We start from the raw sequence: 20,819 nt of genomic DNA, 5'->3' as shown, positions 1-20,819 counted from the left end.
ATCTAACTGAGCATGATTTTGTAGCGACAGAGATAGAATTATTTAGTCGCGCGGATATACTTTCAAGCAATTATTTGAACAGAGAGCTTTTGAATATTTTATCGAAATTGCATAAAATGACAACAATTAAGTTTATCAACGACGACGTATGTTGACACAGAGAAAGTTAATATTAATGGAAGCCAATTACTGAGTATCAGAATCGAGAATAATGTTTTAATATTTGAATAGCGGTGCGCAGAGATTCAATCAGCTGTGTAACAATTTGCAAACGTTATTTACGACCTTTCACATTTAAATGAATATAACTAGAAAATTTAAATTAATTGGATGAACAACGTGTAGGTAATATGAGCTGATCGCATCAATTAAGCAATGTATAATTGACGTGTGCGCATAAACGAACTGATTATATTCTAAGGCATCGCGTATGCACGTACGATATAATGAACTGTAGTGCACAGGAAAGCAAGTGTCTGTTTAAATTCTGAAATTTCATTCTAATGACGGTATAATTATGAATCCTGTATACGAGTTCCGTTGCCCATTAAAGCTCGCTGGGACACAAAAATTGGATTTCACCAAAATAATTGCAGCACTGCACTGACGTTGTTAATATAGAAAAATTGCAAGTCAAAAAATTGTCAGTCACGTAATTCCTTTACGCGACGCACGTGTGATTAACTAGAAATTACAGAGGTACGAGACACAGAAATGATATGAAGTGTAATACTGTTTCCTGCGGGAAATGTTCTAGATCTGTGCCAAGTAGATGTGGTAAAGAGCGGATAGGAAAGGCAGAACAATTTCCTCCGTCTCGCTCTCTTCCCGTTTTTGAGAGGCGCGGAGGGAGATCCCGGGGCGAGATAAGCGGCGCGCCTGCTTTCCAATTCGCAACGGATGATCGCGCGGCAGAAGTGCGTGAGAGGTAACGTGGGCGGGTGGAACTTATTGCGGTGGGTGGGCCACGCAGAGACAGAGACCGCCAACGAAACCCGTTTCTCTCCTCACTGTTCTCTCTCTTTTTCCCCTGATCCACGCGAAAGAGAAGAAACGAAGGGGAACAGGCACAGAACAAAACGAGGACTGATAACTCGGCGCGAGTCGAACAGAGAACACCGTACATCGTTTGAAAAGGAAAAAGAAACGAGCTTACGACGGAGCGGATGTGGAACAGAGAAAGGAAACTGTGTTTGAATCAAGGAGGGAATGAAGAAGAAAGGATGAAGGCTAGAGAAAGACGGAACTGATCGAAAGGAAAGAGAGAAGAGAGGTGAAAACAAAAGAGCATGCGAGTTAAGAGTGTGGTAGAGGTAGCAGAGGGGAACAGAGCTGTTCGAGAGAATCGAAGAAGGATGGGAATGCACTGAGGTAGGAGAATGAACGAGGATGAACGTAGAATGTACGATACTACAAGGGAACCCGGTGAGAACGGGGAAAAATTGTGCACGCAAGCTTGTTGGAATTAAATAGGAAGATGCATTCGTGTGGCGAGAGTAGGAGGCTAGACAGAGATGCTTTTACGACTGAATATAAATGAGTAACTGAATAGCAGACAATGAGAGCTATCGCCTGATAAGGAAAATAGTATAGTATAGTCTGTGTGTGGAACTAAAGAGGAATACAGAGAGGTCAACTGATCGAAAAGAATAAAATATTTCTTACGAAGACAATGTACATAGAACAGATTGTCCGATAAAGAATTTGGTCTAGAACGAGGTATAAGAGAACATTTCACTTCTCCTGAGTAGAACTCTCCTTGTATAACCACGGTTAAAATATGTATACTGGATGCGATATTGGGAACGATAGGGAAAGTTTTTATAAACGAAATTTACTCTCTTAGGATAATTAAGCGGTAGATGTGAATTATGGGGATTAGCTGAATAATTTCTCACACGATTTAATTCGCCGATGGCGTAGCGGCGAATGCGTAAATTGTCCCGGGATAATGGCGACGCGAGCATTTGGGGAAAGAAACCGAGATACGTTTCAGGCGAATTAATTCAGGCGATTTAATTGTCGAAGTTGCACGGCCACCATTAGATTAATTAATCAATTGTCGTGAAATTGTTTTCCTCCTTGCCAATTTCTAAGTCCGTTTTTCGAGTACACGACGCAAGTAGTTTTAAATCGTTGAATTATACTATCGAAACGTCAACGCTTGAGTCAAAGATAAAGTTTCAAAATTCTTGAAGAATTGTTTCTTATTTATCTTTGTTGAAAAATGAATAGAAGAGATGTTACTTAATGTAAATTGCAACAAGAATGTTTCATACCGCGATCCAATGCTACACGTTTCGGAATTCGCCCTGAAGTCATGGTTGCGTAAACGAATGAGAGCTAATCCTGAGGCTATCAAACAATCTCCATTGAGCAACTCACGTTTGCATACAAATTGGATAGTACTAAACTGATTGAAAAGGTGTAGTCCAATAGATGTAAAGAAAGTATGCATTGAAACTGATTTAAAGTGAATTTGAAGAAACCGTCTCCATTGCGAGTAGACATATCTTATCCTGAATAATCCCGTTTCGAGAAACAGAGCTAGCGTTCATCGCTTGCACCCTTTTCAAACTGTATTACTGCAATTTGTCAGCATAAATAGGGAGAATCATCGTAGATATCGTAAACCAGAGAGGGTCGTTAGTATTTGGTTACGAAATATTCGGTGTAAAGCGCGCTTCGCTTTTAACCCCAATGCGAATTCACCCCGGAATCGAATTACGAGCTTACAAGCTGACTCCCTTGCTTTCTCTGTTAACAGAGCTCTGATGTGACGCCGTTCGTGAGAGGGTGGTGGGCCGCGTGAACGGGCAAAATGAGGGGCGGCAGTGGCGAAGTCCCTACTATGGTCACCGTACCCGCCTCCACGTCTCTTAACGTAAGTACACATGCATAATTAAACAGGTTTATCATGAAAACATTGCGATTAAGTATTTACGTTATTTCGGTTACATTATCATATTAAAAATTCCGAGAACTCTAAATGAAGCTAACAAAAATCTGTCTGATAAGATCTATGCTCAACAATGTGATTAGTGAAAGAATACAATACACTAACAAGAATTGTAATCCATAAATATCCAAAAGTATCTTTCTCGTTTGAGACAATTAAAATTAACAAGAATCTTCATTACTCTTGAATAAATTTATCTTCAAAAATAAACAATCGATGTTTCATTTATTCACTCTTACATCAAAACCCCTAATATTTCCTAAAATATAAGAAACTTGATTCTTCTGCTCGCTGCTCAAGCTTCAACTCTAACCCGAACAATCTGATTATCCAGTCACCCTTTCGGTCATCCCAGAGGAGTCCCGCGGGAACTTTTTTCAAAGTGTCGCGGTCTGTTTTCCAGGGGTGATTTCGCAAGCCTATTACTGTGGGCGAGTTTCTCGTTGGGCAACGCGAAAACCGGTGCTGCAAGTATTCTGCGCGACAGTCGTATACGCGTTTTACAGGTCGCCATCGATCCCGATCGATCCCGGCCCTGAATACGGTTATCCCGTGCGATAACGAGGAATGTATCCGAACCGAAGGAACAAGCGCTTCTACTTTTTGATATTCAGGACGCACGGTCATGATTCTGTTTTACTTTTTATCGATTCGCGGAATAATTGGTACCTATACGTTTTTTCTTGTTGATTTTTAACCGAGATATCGCTTGTAATTGGGAATAGACCGAAGGACTCGGACTTTAGGAATCCTACGATTTTTTTTAATGATCCAATAGATCAAACGTGATATTTCATTTAAATATAAAATAAATATAAATTTATGTAATTACAATATTGTTCCCAAAATGTTTAAACATCAAACCTAATATGTCTACACGTCGATGTTACATCGAATAGTACGACGGTTTTCATCCATCATCAAGATTTCCAATAAAATCGATTCAACAGGACGTAAAATTTGTACTGACATTTCCCTCCAGCCTACAACAGAAACCAATAGGAATTCAAATCCATTCAATTCCAAAAACCATCTCTCATCCCCACAAGTGAACATCCACTTCGATAACTATTTTGTGTAGATTGTCGAAATACAGAACAAAATATTCCCTCGAAAACATCAAGTTGATCGGAAACAATTCTGACAGATATTGAAATGGTAACAAGAAAATAAAAAAATAAAGAAAAGTGATTGAACTTTAACAAAATTACATTCAGTGAAGAATATAACTTTCATTATAAAAAAATCGGGATGCGATAATGATCGTATTTAATTGTAATTAATCCCAAGGGTAAAAGTAGATGCGGTAATTCAATCCTTTCCTGAATCTCTTACGTTGTTCTCCCTCGAGAATCCTAATTTCCCGGTTTGTAACAGGCTGTCTTACCTAATCGGTACGTTCTCGCCTCTATCGGGCGCGGTCTGATAAATTCATAGGGTACGGGTACGGAACTCGTACTTCGTAACTAGGGGTGGGACTACCCCTTGGGTTCCGTCACGGGCCAACACGGGGCGGTCTGCTGGTCGAAAAGAAATGGAGGGCGAATACCGTGAACGAGATCGCGTGTTACACGTTTACACTGTCTTACGACCTCTGGTTCAGGCCACCCCAGAATTTTTACTATCCCCAAATAAAATGATAAATCAATCAATATGATTTCGAACCCTCTGTTCAAATTTCAACCCCTTGATGTCACTCAAATATTCCAAGAAAATTCTCATACTCATAATATTTATAATTAATCGTTTATGAAAATGATTTTATAAAATAGATAGTTAATTATTGTGTATTAAGTTTCAATTTACTATATTTATTTAATTATTATTATCGACATTTAATTATTCTTACGAGCATGCCAATCTCTAATGCAATCAGGCGAATATCAAACACGCCATGCATGAAATTGTTAATTTATACGCGTTACTTCATCGTTTACGACGGTGGTACCGCGAGTGTCGAATCGAAACGTTTGTATGGTGTACGTACAGTGTACAGTGGAGGAGGAGAGTCATGCATGATTTATGGCAGTTCTCGGTACAGCGGAGAGCCGTCGAAGAAATCCGATGTAATCTCTCTTTCGCGCCGAGCGGGCTTGAAAAGTCGCGTATGAATGTTTCAGAGACGGATGCACGCTTTCCTCCGGGACTTCTTCGACCAGCGAACAAGCCAAGGGAAATGTGTTCACCCTTCTTCGTGATACATGAAATTTATTTATACATCACCTAACCACAATAGCAATTCCTCTTTTATTAACAAATTCTAAATTTTTTATTTCATGTTCTTATATTGTAATTTTTGCATTCATAATTTGTACAAAATTATCAACATTAAAAAACAATTGAAAACATCAGTAGTATATTTCATTAATACTTCATCAGAATCAGAATTGTCAAGTTATCAGACTCGTCACTCGCTAATATTTTAATAATATTCTTAGACATCGTATAAAATAATAATCAAGGCTAATCGAATCGATCCATCATCTCAAGCTATTGATCATCTTCTAGCATTACTCGAAATGCAATGTTTACCAGATAAATCACAAGTCACTATACATATGTATACATCCCTTTTCAATCTATCATGAACTCAACATAAGAACCCAACGACCATTGGACTTATGTTGATCATCGAACATTACTCAGAGTGCAATGTTTATCAGAAAAATCGTTGAATACTCTACATCTCTTCTGAATGTATCATCAACTTTCCATAAAAAGGGGACAACCATCGGATTAAGTATTGAGTGCTAATCGGGACGAGTCGCGATTCTCAGGATGCCTCGTTAATTGACATCTCGCATGGTCTCTACCCGGCGGTATACGGCGATGCGATGGAGATATCGAGCGATCTCGAAGGACAGTTATTCCAGCGTTCGCGGCCGCGAGCCAAGCGGCACGGCGACGCGACGTATGTGCGTGCGTGCGTGCGTGCGTGCTTCTGCGAACTGGTTTTCTCGGTAGCTTTGATAATACGACAGCGGTGGCTCGTTTCAGTGAGAATTATCGCGAACCGTTCCATACCCGAAGCATTTCTTTCGCCATATACGACGGCCACGACCGTCCTTCAGATTGTAATACCTAAAATATTAACCGGTCGGTTCACGACGATCGCGAGAAATCGTAGTTTCGATTGGACGTGTTACTGCGAATGAATTTCTATGAATCATAAACCCGAGCTTTAATTATATTGTATACATTATCAGCCGCGATGATAGAAGCAAGTTCACAACTGGCGGACTTCCTTTTTCATTTTTTATACTAAAAATACTGGATGCTACAAGTTACTTTACTATGATTTTTTTACTTCACTCGAGAACATGATTCTAAAAAACTGAATTCTCTGAATGAAATATGCGTGTAATAACCATGATTCTCCCGTTTTCGATCGGGCTAACAAATCACTGTACAAGAACCGTATCAATGGCCCCATAATTCACCGGGTGTTCACGCTTCCGGTCAATTTTTCACCCGCAGATCATGACAGCCGACGACAGTATGAGCGACGACGTGTTCGAGGTGGAGGACGACGCTTCTATGGCGATATCGAATTGTTTAACACCGGGTAGCATCAGCCAACCCTTAACGACGACACCGTCACCAACTGGGTATCCGGACTACAAGCCACCAGCGGAAGTGTTCGCCGAAAACTATGGTTACCCCACGCGGAACTTCGATAATGTTAGGAGCTGCCTGAAGAGGACCAATGAAGAAGATTCAGGCTTGACGCATAAGGTAAGTTCAATATACATATAATGTATGTATGTATAATAATAGTCTTATAAAACGTAGAGGTAAAAGGATAAATGTTATATATGTATGTATAATTTTGTTTGAAGGAAAGTTTCTTTTTGAAAAGGTAGCTCCATCGAGTTTACCCCATCCATGTCAAACATCGTTACTTCTCAAGTTCTGTAAAGGAAAAATGAAATTCGAATCTAAATCCTATTTCGTTGAAATCTGAATCTCCTTTGACATCCAGGGAAAATGGATTGAAAAGCGGATTTGCGTCTCCAGAGATTTCGGAAATGCGTTGAAATTTTTGCACTCGTACCTGAACCTTGTACCTTGTCTCTTCATCACGTTTATCATGAATTATCTAGACTATGCAAAGATGCACTTTACGCTCTCTAAATCTGTACATCTTCTTAATCTCCTTTTTCGAAACTTTCCTTTTAAATCTTCCTGTGCACAGTGCCTGTTGCATCCAGCATCCCTGATTCTGCAAGTTGATTTTTGTACTGACTCCTCGGTCTCGTCTCGGTAGTGGTACCCATTCCGAGTATTCCCGGCATGTATCCGAGTCGCGGAAAAATATTCACCGCAAGAACGTCGTTTGATATTCATTACTGGCTCATTTGCATGATGGATGGGACACAGTGTTCCTCGAATGTAGCGGCAACAAGGTCAGTCATGCCTTCGCGCCAAGGTCAGGCTGGCCTCCTCCCCGGGCCCGTGGCAAGCCTCTGGAATAATGATCGGGAATGCCCGAGGACCGCTGGTACGGCCCCCAACACGATCCGCCACGTCCTTCCTTCGGATTATTCCTTTTCTTCCTCTGGCCATCTCCCTCTCCCTCTCTCTTCCATCCTCGGCCCTGTTCCCTGTCCCTTTCTTCACCGCGTTTTCTTTAACGATCTCCTGTCTCCTTCTCGCGAGAATCTTCATCTCTCTTCGACTGGTCGCCTCGCTTTACGCTTTTTACGCTTGCTCCTTTTTCTCGATCATCTCTGCTCTTCAAATTCGTCGCGGTATAGCTAACCCCCACGAAATCTTTATAACTCTATGAATTTCCGGAGACGATCTTTATCCCTCTCTTTGCTACGAAGGTTCTTTTTCTCAGATTCTTTGAATGGTTTCAATTTTTCCTGCCAGGTCCAGTGTTATTTCGCTTTCTGAATGCAACTTATGTAGTAGCAGTCTTGATTCATATATCATGTGAAGAATTTGAGATTTAAATTGAACAAAGTATTGCATTTCGCTTCATGAACATATTCCCTTGAGTTTACTGCTTCTTTTATTCAAAACTGCTCTTTTAGACAGTGTAAAGTTTTTATTATGAAAGTAATAGTTCTCTCAGAAACCTCTAAACTCCTGCATTCTTCTATTGCATTTCTTATGCAGATTTATACCTCCTTTTCCACCTCAATACTAACTCCATTTCAACCCTAATATAGCCACCATTTCTTTTTCCCTGGATGCCAGCACCATTACCATTTTCCATTCATTCGAAACCAAAAAACGAGCCGAGCCCTTGAGGCAGTCATCAAACCAGAACCGACTGGATCTCATTTCTCATGCCTGGCGTCGCATCTATCTCTCCCTTCTCACTGAGTAATAAAAAGGAGAAGCGAAAAACAGGCGGGGACTTCACGATCGACCGGAAGCGATATCCCGATTTGCCTCCGATTACAATGTGTCCGCCGTTTTACGACCTCGAGGGCAAAACGGTTACCGCGCGATGGTACCCGTGGTAGATCTCGTTTTCGAGCCGCGAGATTATCGTTCCTCGGTGCAGATCGTTAGTCAGGACTGCTACGTTCGCGCGAGCGCGCGCGCGCGCGCGATTCTTGCACGTTTTCGCGTCGAACTGGTTTCGCCTTTCGAACGAAACTCGCGTTTATCGTATACCAGGATCGACTGCCAGGATCTACGATTTTACGCCGTTCGCTTACGGAAATTAAATCCTCCAATCCATTTAGTCAATGGAATATTTTATAACTACTTCGCTAATTGCTTTTGGAAAATTCATTTGGCTACCTTGATGTTTCATATTGAAGTTTCTATGAAACTACAAATCAGAAATAATAATTATAGAATAAAATGAATTTACATACCTGGTATGCCGGGAGCTTTAATTTCGTACAGATGCTGAACCACCTGGAAGCAAAATACGATTATGATTAATTTAATTATAAAATGCATACAGCCATGTTAAAAATTTATTGATCCTTAATAGAAACGATAAATATCCTTTTGCATATACAGAACAAGATTACCACCCGAGGTGACGAAAACAAAAATTAAATTGTGATATTATCTTTCAAGTGTTTTTTTATTTAAATAAGTTTTCATTGGGAATTTGCTACACAGTGGTTCTGAGGCGCGTGATTCGCGAATCGTTTTCGGGATGTCAAGGCAATTAACGAGGGGATCCTCTCGATGCGATTCGAGGAGAGAAGAAGGGTGATCGGTAGGCCGAAGTAAAACCGGTAGGGGGTCCAAGGGTCCCGAGCCGGTTCTTGCCTCGCGTTTTCTTCCACTGACTAGTACGTAGTACTCGCTCTTATAAGGGATAATTGAAGAGATGTCGGTGCGCTCCGACCGGCTGCACCGTTGCAAATCTTTCGGAAAGATGGGATGCGCGAGGGAAACCGAGTTTTCACAAGAAATTACGCGCCTACATATGTTACGCTTCGTTCGTTAGTTACTAAATTGGTACATAATAACAAATTAGTTCATTATGAAAGTGTCCATTTAATTATAAATTAATTTAGATTTACGAAAAATTGATACACAAATTGATATATCATTGTAATTGGTAAGTAAAATATGTCTGCTGCAGAAATTGTATGATTCGATGAAAACGAGAAATATTGACTAAATGATCATTAGCAAGTATATGTATCATCGATGAGCCACTAAATGTAACAGCAGACTCGCGAATCATCTTCAACCGTAGGCAATTAACGAGGGGATCCTCTCGATGCGATTCGAGGAGAGAAGAAGGGTGATCGGTAGGCCGAAGTAAAACCGGTAGGGGGTCCAAGGGTCCCGAGCCGGTTCTTGCCTCGCGTTTTCTTCCACTGACTAGTACGTAGTACTCGCTCTTATAAGGGATAATTGAAGAGATGTCGGTGCGCTCCGACCGGCTGCACCGTTGCAAATCTTTCGGAAAGATGGGATGCGCGAGGGAAACCGAGTTTTCACAAGAAATTACGCGCCTACATATGTTACGCTTCGTTCGTTAGTTACTAAATTGGTACATAATAACAAATTAGTTCATTATGAAAGTGTCCATTTAATTATAAATTAATTTAGATTTACGAAAAATTGATACACAAATTGATGTATCATTGTAATTGGTAAGTAAAATATGTCTGCTGCAGAAATTGTATGATTCGATGAAAACGAGAAATATTGACTAAATGATCATTAGCAGGTATATACGTATCATCGATGAGCCACTAAATGTAACAGCAGACTCGCGAATCATCTTCAACCGAGCATACATTATTTCGAGTGTTCACAATATGCAAGATCGATCGATAGGTCGATTCATGGCTCAAAGTCAGAGTGCTTCAATAGTGGTAGCCAAGCTGCGTGGGTGGATTAAGGACGGAAGTGGCAGCAGTGGCTGTATCTACCTATCCACCACTGGAATATGATTAAAGCCAATCCTCGATACGCCCTGGCACGATCTACTAACATCGATGAATTCCGAATATCCATAGGGAAATTATGCACCGATGAACGCTTACGCGATATTGACTGTTCCTGCGGTTCGAGGTAGATTAGTAAATTTTTCAGAAAATTCAATAATTCTTATAATAAAATTTATATTACATATCATTATACTATATGATACTATTAAAGATTTTCTTAGATAGTTGAGATTCCTCTTTTCTATACAATTAATGGTCAGAGATTTTTGTGCCAAATGAACCATTTCTAATATCAATGAAAAAAATGAAATTTAAATAGGAATTTCTCTTGTATTTTAGAAATCATAATTTTTATTTCAGTTTTGATATTTTCTAAAATAAAATCCGAAGTTTAATAACAATTTCCGAACAAAATTTTGCCGAAAATCATGCATTTTTAGAGAAATTGACAGAGCATCTCTGTGTGCAAATTCGTTTTTGGCATGAGAAACTATAAGAATCATGATAAAAATTTTGTATTGCACGATGCAACAAGGTTCCAAATTCTTGAACTTGAAATCATTTAATCAGATAATCCAGACGATGAAACAGTGGAGCTGTTTCGTTATCCGCGAACGTGAGAAAACGCGCGGAGATGAAAGTATGTGAGGAGGCACGAAAGGAGAGAAATAAGAGCGGCGATTTTTTCCGCGTGCATCAGTCTGTGGAACTTGGCTAGAAACCGCGCTGACCTTAAGCGGCCGTGCATTTGGCGGGCTCGCGCAGTCGCATACAAATTGAGTTAGCGGCCTCGTGGTAATAGAGGAAGACGGGGAACCAGCCGACGACGAGCAGTTATGCTCCGAGTATCCCGAACAATTACTCGTACTCGCAGTTCCCTCTCTCTTCATAGATTCTTATGTTTTGTTTGCATGCCACCTGCTTCTTCGAATTCCGATTACCGATTTACTATGTTTTGTCATTGTGTTTGTTATGTGTGAAGTCTTGGTATCATTATAACATTCGTGTATTATTTTTTTAAAGACCCTCGTATCATGGATTAAATATATGTGCAGTAGTAAGAAATCTGTTTTATTAATATAATGATTCTTTTAACTTGGAAGTAGAAAACGTTGGTTTATATCAAGTTATATCTCAAATTAAAATTAGCCAATTATTAAGAACTGACACCAAGTATCAATTCAAACAACTGTCCCTAAAAAAAGATGACAAGCTGTGGTAAAAAATATAAAACCTGCGACCCGTCACGCTACTCGATTCCACACATGGTTTAAGGGGAGTTTGTCCGAATTGGCAACTATGTTCCTAAAAATGGCAAACGTCCCTGAGTCCTTCTTCCAACCGCGTTTCCACCTGGCGTACCGATTGCCCGATCGAAAAGGTTGACTCTCCTTTTATCGTGAACTCGAACGCAGCCAACGGCTAGAGGACGGATTGGCGAGGGATTTCAGCCGCGTTTTTCACGTCCACGATCAATTGGTATTCCGCTCGTCGCTTCCCTGAACTGGGAATTGTAAATTGATAAACGCTGCGATAAAGAACCGAGGAAGGAACCTATCACTCATAAGGCGAGCACCTTTCTTCACAGGAATTTCCTGCATCCTACTTTTTGACGTCTCCTGTTTTCATTTCTGTTACTGCATACGAAATGTATCAGAAGAATTTACCAGAGAATATCAATTAAACATTATCAAATCAATTTTCATACCATTTTTCTACTTCTACACTTTTAAATCTCCACAAATTATTCCACACGATCGTTACGAGTGGTATTAAAAAATTTGACGAGATGAGCAGTGTGATGGTAGAGGACGATCCGTAATCATCACCTGAGCAGAAGAGATTTTTGTTCCGCGGGGGGTGAACTAATTAAATTTCATTGAGGAATCAGGCGGTGGTCATCCTACTCCTCCATAATACATAAAGAGAGCTCCTCCCGAGGGAATTTGCAATTCCGAGTGGATACGAAGTTAGTTTGTCCCTGGTAATGGGCGAAGAAACGCGGCGGTCGAGTAATAATTTCGTTCGGCTACCTATATCGTGGACGCCGCAAAAAGGGTTCCAGCGTCGCGGAATCCTTATTGTTCCCCTCGTAATTGAGTTTTTCGCTAATGTATTCCGGGAACGTTCGATCTGCTCGACGCTCTCCTTTCCGGCTTTTTGCCCGCGTCGCTCGTCGGCCTCGCAGCACGACCTCACGCTCGCTCAAGATTCAAATTAAAATGTACGAAAATTGAGTCTTAAGACGAGGAAATTGAAAACTGTATACCATCTATGTTACACGACACGCTAATTTAAGAGAACAATTAATATTTAGTATAAAAATAAATTATTCTGTTGCCCTTTTAAAACATCCAGAGTTATGAGATAAATACATTTCATTCCGTTGAAACGAGGAGTTTCATGTTTCATCTAGTTACTGTAGATCCACTGTCATTTTATCCTCATTATAAACCGAACGTCTATTTGTCAAGCGAATTTTGACATTACGTTCACTCTTTGCTATTAAAGGCGCTCATTAAATTAATAATAGGATGCAACATCAAGTTTCAAATTTAAAATTCAACAGATGTATGGGAAAGCTTAAATTGAACAGCAAAACGATAAACGTAATGATGAAAAGCACCAAATGTGTGACAGTTCCGTCTTTGATGTATTTATTTTATATATTTATTACGTAAAAATTATAGAAAAATAAGCCAGCGAGTAGAAATACTAGGACGTGAGTTGGAATTAGGACATTTATCTTGAGTAACACTGCGAAGGGACGCGTCACCATATTTCTTACACCCGAATCTGGTGATCTCCAAATTCGATCGATCTCCGCGAGTCATGGCACGCGGCCACGCGAACCGACTTCTCGCAATTAGTGCCAATTAACCGACTATATTTAGCTCGTGTACATTTTTGCACAATCTCGTTATCCCCGTGCAGGCGTTTATCGGTCGCTGGTCTTCGGTATCGTCCCGGGCATCCCTACTCCCCGCGCGTCTCTCTCTTTTTATTCTTCTCTCTGTTACGTTCTAACCTGATTTGCATACGAATGCGCACGGCCTTGCCGCGCCATTGGGCCCAGACCGTAAGGAAAGGCGCATTGTGTGCCGGATTGTAGGGCGTGAAGAAATATTTGTCATAGCTTTGATGGATACATCCGAGCAAGAATTATGGAGCTGATTTTTATTTTCTCACGTAACGTAATCCTTCCTTGTTTTTCATAAATTTACATTTTTTAATTAAACGCTTTTCTGTAATGAATCTTTTTAATTAACGTCATCTTCGAAATATTGAAGGTATAAAATCTTTTACTAAACTTCTATTACACCCTCAGTTGAAAAGTGTACTTTTATCATATTTTATTACGATATTGACAAGTTTATAATTACAAAAACTTTGAACCGTAGTACGAACGTAAGAGAGCTCGTTTGAAAAGTAAAAGGTGGGCTAAAAATTTTACATCGCTCGTGACTCGCTTTACACCCGACCATTCATCTTTCGAGGCATCGAATAAACGTCCGCCGCGGCGGCACGTTTCGGCTCGGGATAGGACATAATAAATTTGCGTCCGTTCGAATGAAACGGGTCGCAACTTCTTCTACCCTCGCTTCGACCGTTTCTTTATGCCTTTCCGTAAGTTTCCTTCTTTAAACGACGCCTGACCGCTTAACGACAGGGTTTCGACAACTAGGGACGGGTGAAAGTGCAGTTATTGAAAAAGTTATGAGTGCTTGTCATGTAAATGGAAGTACCGTGATTTCTTAATGAAGTAAGAGAAAATCACTGTGAATCCAATATATTTGTCTTTCTCCTCATTACGTGGTTCACGATTATTTCGTTCGAAAACGGGAAACGGTGAGTGGAAATTCGAAGAGGGTGAAACTCACCCCGTGATTATGTAAGTCGTTTTTGATATTGAGATTCTAAGGTGAATCGAATAGAGAGAACGTGGTGTTTGCATCGTTGGGGCCTCGAGGCGGCGTCCCCTTCACGCAGAATTTCTATTGAAAGATTCGCAGGACCCCCAGAGGGTGGTCGTGACGAGTGTCGGCGAATGTGTCGGCCTCAGGGGCGGAGAAACTTAATTCACTGCCCTCCCTTCTCTTCCTCTCCTACCTCTCCGTTCTCTATCTTCCGTCGTTCCATTCGTACCTTCCTTCCCTCTCTTTCTCTTCCTCTCACTCTATCTGTGACACAGAGTTCACCCAAAGCTTTGCACTACTTCGCCCTGAGTTTACTCTCTAAACGCGAGCAGATTCTTAAAAAATAAAACACAATTTCTCGTATGTTTAAACGGTAAAAGATATGTAGAAGATTCAACAGTTTCGCAAAGTTGTTGATAAAATTTATCCACCGATTCGAAAATTTGTTGGGCCAAAATTTTAGGAAAAATGTTCCATGCTAGCGTGAACGTTATTCGGGGCAATCATGCGAGGGAGCCAATACAGTGTGAACGGAAAAAGGACGTCGGCGACGAACGAAACGAACTTCCGATGGCCTGTTTCGCGCGAGAGAGCGATCGGCAACCCTTTGCAACAAAGCTACTCGTTCAGCTTTCACGTCTCGTGCTGTTACGTCTACTCGCGACGAAAAGAACCGATCTCTGTTCGTTAAACGATTGAAAAGTGACTCTGAAAACGAAACGATAAGGAAAACGATTTTAGTCAAAATTAGGAATTGCACTTTCAATGACGTTGCTAAAATCCCTCATACCAAGAAACGAAAGGAAACCTGGCCAAGAACAACGCGAATGAGAAGCTGGTAACAGAATTAGTTGGTCAGACTTTTACAGTCGCTTCGTAAATTCATACATCTTATTTTAAACTTAATTTTCTTTGTTTTATACAACGCGTATACGTTTATGAAAGGGACTCTTCGTTTGACCCGGGCCATGGGGCAAATTATTACATTACGCTTCCACCTGCGTTACCCCCAGGGTTACAGCTGGGACTTCCTCCCGAACGTGTAATTTCCTCGTCTTACGAGCCACCGTATTGCGGACTTCTTACTTTTCTTTCACCTCTTCAGAGCATTCCTTTGGTTTCTTCGATAAATTGATTTGATCCAAATCAGGTTTCTTGTTTCTGTCTCTAAAATTATTATCCTTTAAAAATTGAAAAGCTGTGGACTGACACGTTACTTAAAATATTTGACAAATAAACTGGAATCCATGAATTTACTTAAACTCTCAAGAAATAATAATTCGCGGAGTCACGATCCGAAATGCGAAGTCGCATTGCGACACTCATGCTACTTTCTCTCGCAATTGGTGTCTCTTTGCAGTCTGCAGACAGATTGCAGAGTTCCCCACTGAAAGAGAATACTCTTAAGAGGATAATAAGCTTTAATAGCCATTTCTATGCCCGTCTGAACGCTTATCGTCGTATCTTGCTCTCGAAATGACCACCTTTCCTTTCCGATGCGAGGCAACCTGTTCATACCTAATCACTGATCTCTTTCTGGGGCCTCTCCAATTGTCCAGCTGTTCCCTCATGAATTTGCGAGTTTGTTCGATACATTGACGCGTGTTATGATACCTGACATTTAAGACCAGTTCACCCTAACATTATGAATCGACACAGTAAGTATGCAGGTAAGCACAATACGTATTGTACCTACAAACTGATCGTCACATTTTCTCGAAGATATTCTTTTAACGAATACTCTTGTCCAGTGAACGGTAGCAAATATCTTTTCATTTTCTGTTTTATAAAAAATTTCAGTGACATTTTCTTTAATGACAACTATAGAAAATGCCATACAGAGGTGAAGCGCTCATTACCAAGGAAATTCCAAGCAATGTAATGATCGTAATATGAAATTAAGCGAAGTCCCGTTTACGACCATTCTACGAGCGCGCTAAGTCCACAGTCAGAAATATGCTAATCTCTCTAATGAATTTCTATGACCACCATATTGAATTATGACAAAAATCGCAACATTTAAAGACCTGCGTCAGGTATGGAAGTGGCAATCAACATTCCGTTTCTCGCGAGAATCTTAACTCGAAAGAAAACTCATCCTCGCTGTCGTTGTAATTCATTCTCAATAGTGGCTCTTGAATACTAGCTATAATATACAATTTACAAATTTATCGTATACATATTTGTATACTGTAATAAGAATCTAGCCAATTAAATTTGCAAATAACTTCTTTGGGTAAATTAATTTCCTTATTAAATGAGGGCGATTATAGTATTATTAAAGAAATTCTGACAAACTTCATTATTGCTCAATTTGTAACATCGTCTGCGTTAGTAAAAGCGAATGAAAATATTTTACTCTCAAGCATAACACTATTCAGGCTGTTTGCACGTATACGAACAATAAACGCGTACAAGCGTGGCGAAGCAGGTGCCATCGTGGCTCGTAATGTAATAATCTGCCGCGTGGCCAGGTCAAACGATTATTGCCGGCTACAGGTGTTGCCATCGAAGAAGGAACGGTGCAAAGAGAAAGAAAAAGGTACGGCAGTGAGTAGCCAGAGATGAGCAACAAAGTTCTGACTGCCGACCGCAGCCTTTATGGGACCACACAGCGCGTCATGGTTCAAAGGAGAAATCGAACTATGCACTAGGCGTAATTTGAGAACCGACTACCCGCCACAAGAAAAATCCAAAGGAATTCTCTCAGTTGCTTATGATTTAAGGGCTGGTTTAGACCCCATTGTGTTTCAAAGAACTCTGTGTAGGAAAACCTTTGATAAGCCTATGAATAATTAAATTTAATTATATCCTGCCAACAGTTTTTATTACACATTGCATCTACATGAAATTTATATTTTTCTTGAACGTCAGTTTAAAGACGTTTAGAGTTCTCGAAGGATATGAATTTCAAGGAGTTTATCGTGGTCCCTCGATAAGCGGTATCCAATAAAGGGATGGACTCGCACCGAGTGGCATGCACTCGATAAGAATTCGATGGCCAAGACCGAGAGCCAACTGTTCCTTTCTGTTCTATTTGCAGACAATCCTCCTAGGAGACAGCGGGGTTGGGAAGACGTCCCTGTTGGTCCAGTTCGACATCGGGAAATTCCAACCGGGAAACTTCGCGGCCACGGTCGGCATCGGGTTCACGGTACGTGCCAAATGATGTATTCAAGTTTGTTTAGGATTTAGACGAATGCCTGGCAGTGTTCGTGGGAACAGGATCCACATTACTGATGCAGATTTTCCCACTGATAAATAATTTCGTACATAAACCGAACGAAATCCGATTATCGTTGCGATTTGTAAACAAATGGAAATGTTTCATATGAAAATGTAAAGGCTGAATATTAAATATGTATATCTTCCATAATGGAAATTGGCTATCATTTTTAATACTATTTTTCTTACGACGATATATTAATTCATTGATTCCACGACACTGACATTCATTCTTCTTCTGAACAAAACAGAATTACTTTGTGAAATAGCAGTCACTTGATGTTCGATCTTCTTCAAGCAAATTAAAATAGAGAACGAGTAACGATCTCAGACAGTATTAATTTCTACAGATCGTTTTATGAATACTAAAATAATAAGTTTAAATGAAATGAAGTGCTTCTTCTCCTTATTTAGATAATTAATTTTATTTCGTCCTCGATTTTACTCGAATCTCAAGTTTCCAATAGGGTTTCGTTGTAACTTGACTACTTGAGTTTTATACGTTTTCTAACTTTGCTGAGTTCGTAATTGATTCGCATATTCTGAATAAATAATATTAACTTCCTTTTAATAAGATTATTAATTAAAATGAATATTTCTTAAGAATAGTTAAATTCTTAGAACGCATGTTTCACTGTCCTCTTTACTTATAACATTGTATATGAACAGAAATCTCAAACACAACCTTTCCTTTTAAATGATAAACTTCAATTCGCCGTTTGCACGGCCTTCGATGGAATTTAAAAAAAGCGCCGCGCGTTTTACGAGCCTAATTCCTACCGCTTATAGGCGTCGCGATGGCAGCTTGTCTGTCTGTTCCTTCGTACGCTCGCGACAGTTGCGTGTATCAGCGTCTACCAATGCGAACGATGCATTTATGCATGAGGAGGCCGAGACGCGACGCTTTTACGCGTTGCATATCGTGGACATTTACACGCGCGCGACTCAAATTTACAGCCTGTTTCCTCACCCGTGTCCGTGTCGGTGTCCGTTTTTCCATCAACCTGCTTCCCGTAGTGTTTTCAACATTCAGACAGTAAAACACTTCCACACATATCGCCTCAGACACCATAACAAAATGAAAAAAAGTTTTTCAGTACATAATACGTTTTCCTACTTATTGCGTTTTTAATACTCCATTGAATGCTTTTAGTGTTACATTAAATGGGTTTAATATATGTATGTATAATTGTGGTTTAACAACGTTTACGCTTCAATATTTAATACGACTTATAGTGTGGGAACCACTGGGATATTTATGCTACCATGCGAATTATGCGAAAAATGGTTTTTATCGTTCGTGATCTATCGCATTCGAGCCGATCGCCCATTTCCTATCGCTGTGTCGGATAATATTCAATACCACGAAGTTAATGAGCGCGTGAGCCATCATAAATTAGAATCGAATTTCGCCGGATCGCTGAATGCACGAATCGTGCTCTTTTGTCCCGTGTACACGCAATAATTGAATAAACAACAACCTCTCCGTTGGCCTTATAAAATTTTATTCGTACACCATTGTTACCATTTCAAATCCTGTTTAAAGTCGAACACCCCAGTTACTGTTGCATTAATTTTAAACTCAAAGGGAATTTTGTACGCATATTAAAATCGATTATTTATTTATTTATTTAACAAATTAAAATCGAGGTACTATCGATACATTTTCTATGTTAATTTACAGTTTCAATAAACTCGAGTAGTTCTTCTGTTTCTTTATTTTAAAATACACATAAGTCAACAATTCGAGGCAATTTTATAGTTAACTTTAAAATATTATCCGAATGATAATTATTTTTTTTAATTAATAAAACCTTCGCTAAGAAAGAATTACGCCGCGAATCGCGTGGACGTGAATCGGCACGTTTAAATTTAATAGAACAAAACGAACTTCCGGCAGGGGAAAATCGATTATTCCTTTCGAGTCGGGACGGATGGACAGATACGCGACGCGCAGCTTGCACCGAGAAAGTTGAAATTGCTCTATCAAACAGCCGCGGCCGCTCCGTTCGCAGATTTCTCTTGTAACACGCGTCTGTCTCGTGACGGCCGTGTCTCGTCCCGCGGCTTTCCCGCGAAACTTTCGTCTCGTTAACAGCGTACATACAACATATTATTTATTTGTGTAAAAGAGAAAAACGTTCATTCAAAACTCATTTGATACCAGCATCGCGTCTTTCTTTATTCTGTGAACAACCGCAAATGAATTGGTTCATGCATGAACAATCAGACACGTTGGTGAAAATAGAAAGCTTCCATTCGAAATTCATTTACTACATTCTGTATGGGAGTACAATTAAATTATAAATGAATGAATTGTCGATACTTTTAAATATAAAGGAACCTTGCAAATATAAAAATCTATGATAGTAAAATAATATATATCAGCATAAATGTAATTATGAACTGCTGCATTTATCTGCTATGAAGAGAAGCACGTGAAATACTTGAGAACATAAAATAATAGAAGTACGGACAAAAATACTAGGCAAACTTGACTGTGCTTCAACAGCGATGGTCTATTGTTACAAAAGAACTTTTGCCTTTTCCTATAATCGGGAGCTTCACGCGTGAGTGCGAATTAATTGGTATGAACTCAAGGTTCAAATCCGTTACGGTTAATTACCGGTCGGATCCCCGGGCCAAAGAGTCTCAGTTTAGATCTAATTAAATCCTTACGCAGATCTTCCGTCGCCTACCGAGTTAATTAATTTAATTTGCATTCGACGCTGTTTCTATCTGCATAATTAGAGGAAGAAATGGCTGCTGTTACCATCCGTTCCTTAAATAATTAAATTACGCTACAATGTAACACATCAGTGATTTTATGAGTATTGTAACCGAAAATTGCAGAATGTGCAAACGTCCGTCATCGAACTTATTACTACAATCAATTACAGATTATAAAAAGGAAAAAACTGGAATTTATTTCAATTTTCGTGTAACAGAAAACTGGACAATTCAATAATTGTTAGAGCGTGGTGGTCGTATTACCGTCTGCTCGGTCTGCATTGGGAATAAGAAAGGAAGGATGATCGGACAGTTTTACTAACGCGTGTTACTCCAGCCAAGAGTATCCGAGTGTAAATGCAATATTTTAAAATAGAACCGCGCTCGATCAAGTGTGCGAGACTACGCTCGACTGGACCAACCAAGTGTTGCATCTTTCGCGTGAAATTAGAATTTTCTGAAATACTGCAAGACAACTGTATCGTAAATTTTGTCTATTCAAGAAGTACGCTACTTCTAAGTAAAATAAGAGCGTGCTGATTTGATAGAGCAAAAATTAAAAGATTATTCAGCTTTATTATTGTTCAAACTCTAACATAGTAA

At 39.8% G+C, this 20,819-nt stretch overlaps 1 protein-coding gene and 1 long non-coding RNA gene across 3 annotated transcripts in view; one reads left to right on the top strand and one right to left on the bottom strand.

Moving 5' to 3' along the window:
* The window catches only part of LOC113464528 (uncharacterized), a 138,453-nt gene that overhangs the window by 70,460 nt on the left and 47,174 nt on the right, over nt 1-20,819 (bottom strand). Inside the window, exon 4 of the long non-coding RNA XR_003389379.1 lies at nt 8,797-8,839. This is a non-coding gene — a long non-coding RNA (uncharacterized LOC113464528). The remainder of the gene's footprint in view (nt 1-8,796; nt 8,840-20,819) is intronic.
* The window catches only part of LOC108626351 (ras-related protein Rab-37), a 72,993-nt gene that overhangs the window by 5,369 nt on the left and 46,805 nt on the right, over nt 1-20,819 (top strand). The window contains exons 2-4 of one of the 2 annotated variants that reach the window (XM_018026969.2): nt 2,768-2,884; nt 6,437-6,694; nt 17,305-17,415. In XM_018026969.2, the coding sequence (XP_017882458.1) occupies nt 2,822-2,884; nt 6,437-6,694; nt 17,305-17,415 (432 nt within the window). In that variant the 5' untranslated portion in view covers nt 2,768-2,821. The remainder of the gene's footprint in view (nt 1-2,767; nt 2,885-6,436; nt 6,695-17,304; nt 17,416-20,819) is intronic. The other variant, XM_026814741.1, reaches the window with a different exon arrangement.

This window comes from Ceratina calcarata, unplaced genomic scaffold (assembly GCF_001652005.2).
Source record: "Ceratina calcarata isolate Rehan_Ccalc_2016 unplaced genomic scaffold, ASM165200v1 scaffold397.2, whole genome shotgun sequence".
Taxonomy (NCBI): Eukaryota; Metazoa; Arthropoda; class Insecta; order Hymenoptera; family Apidae; genus Ceratina; species Ceratina calcarata.
Note: the sequence above shows the minus strand (reverse complement) of the source record. Positions and strands in the feature narration are given on the sequence as shown.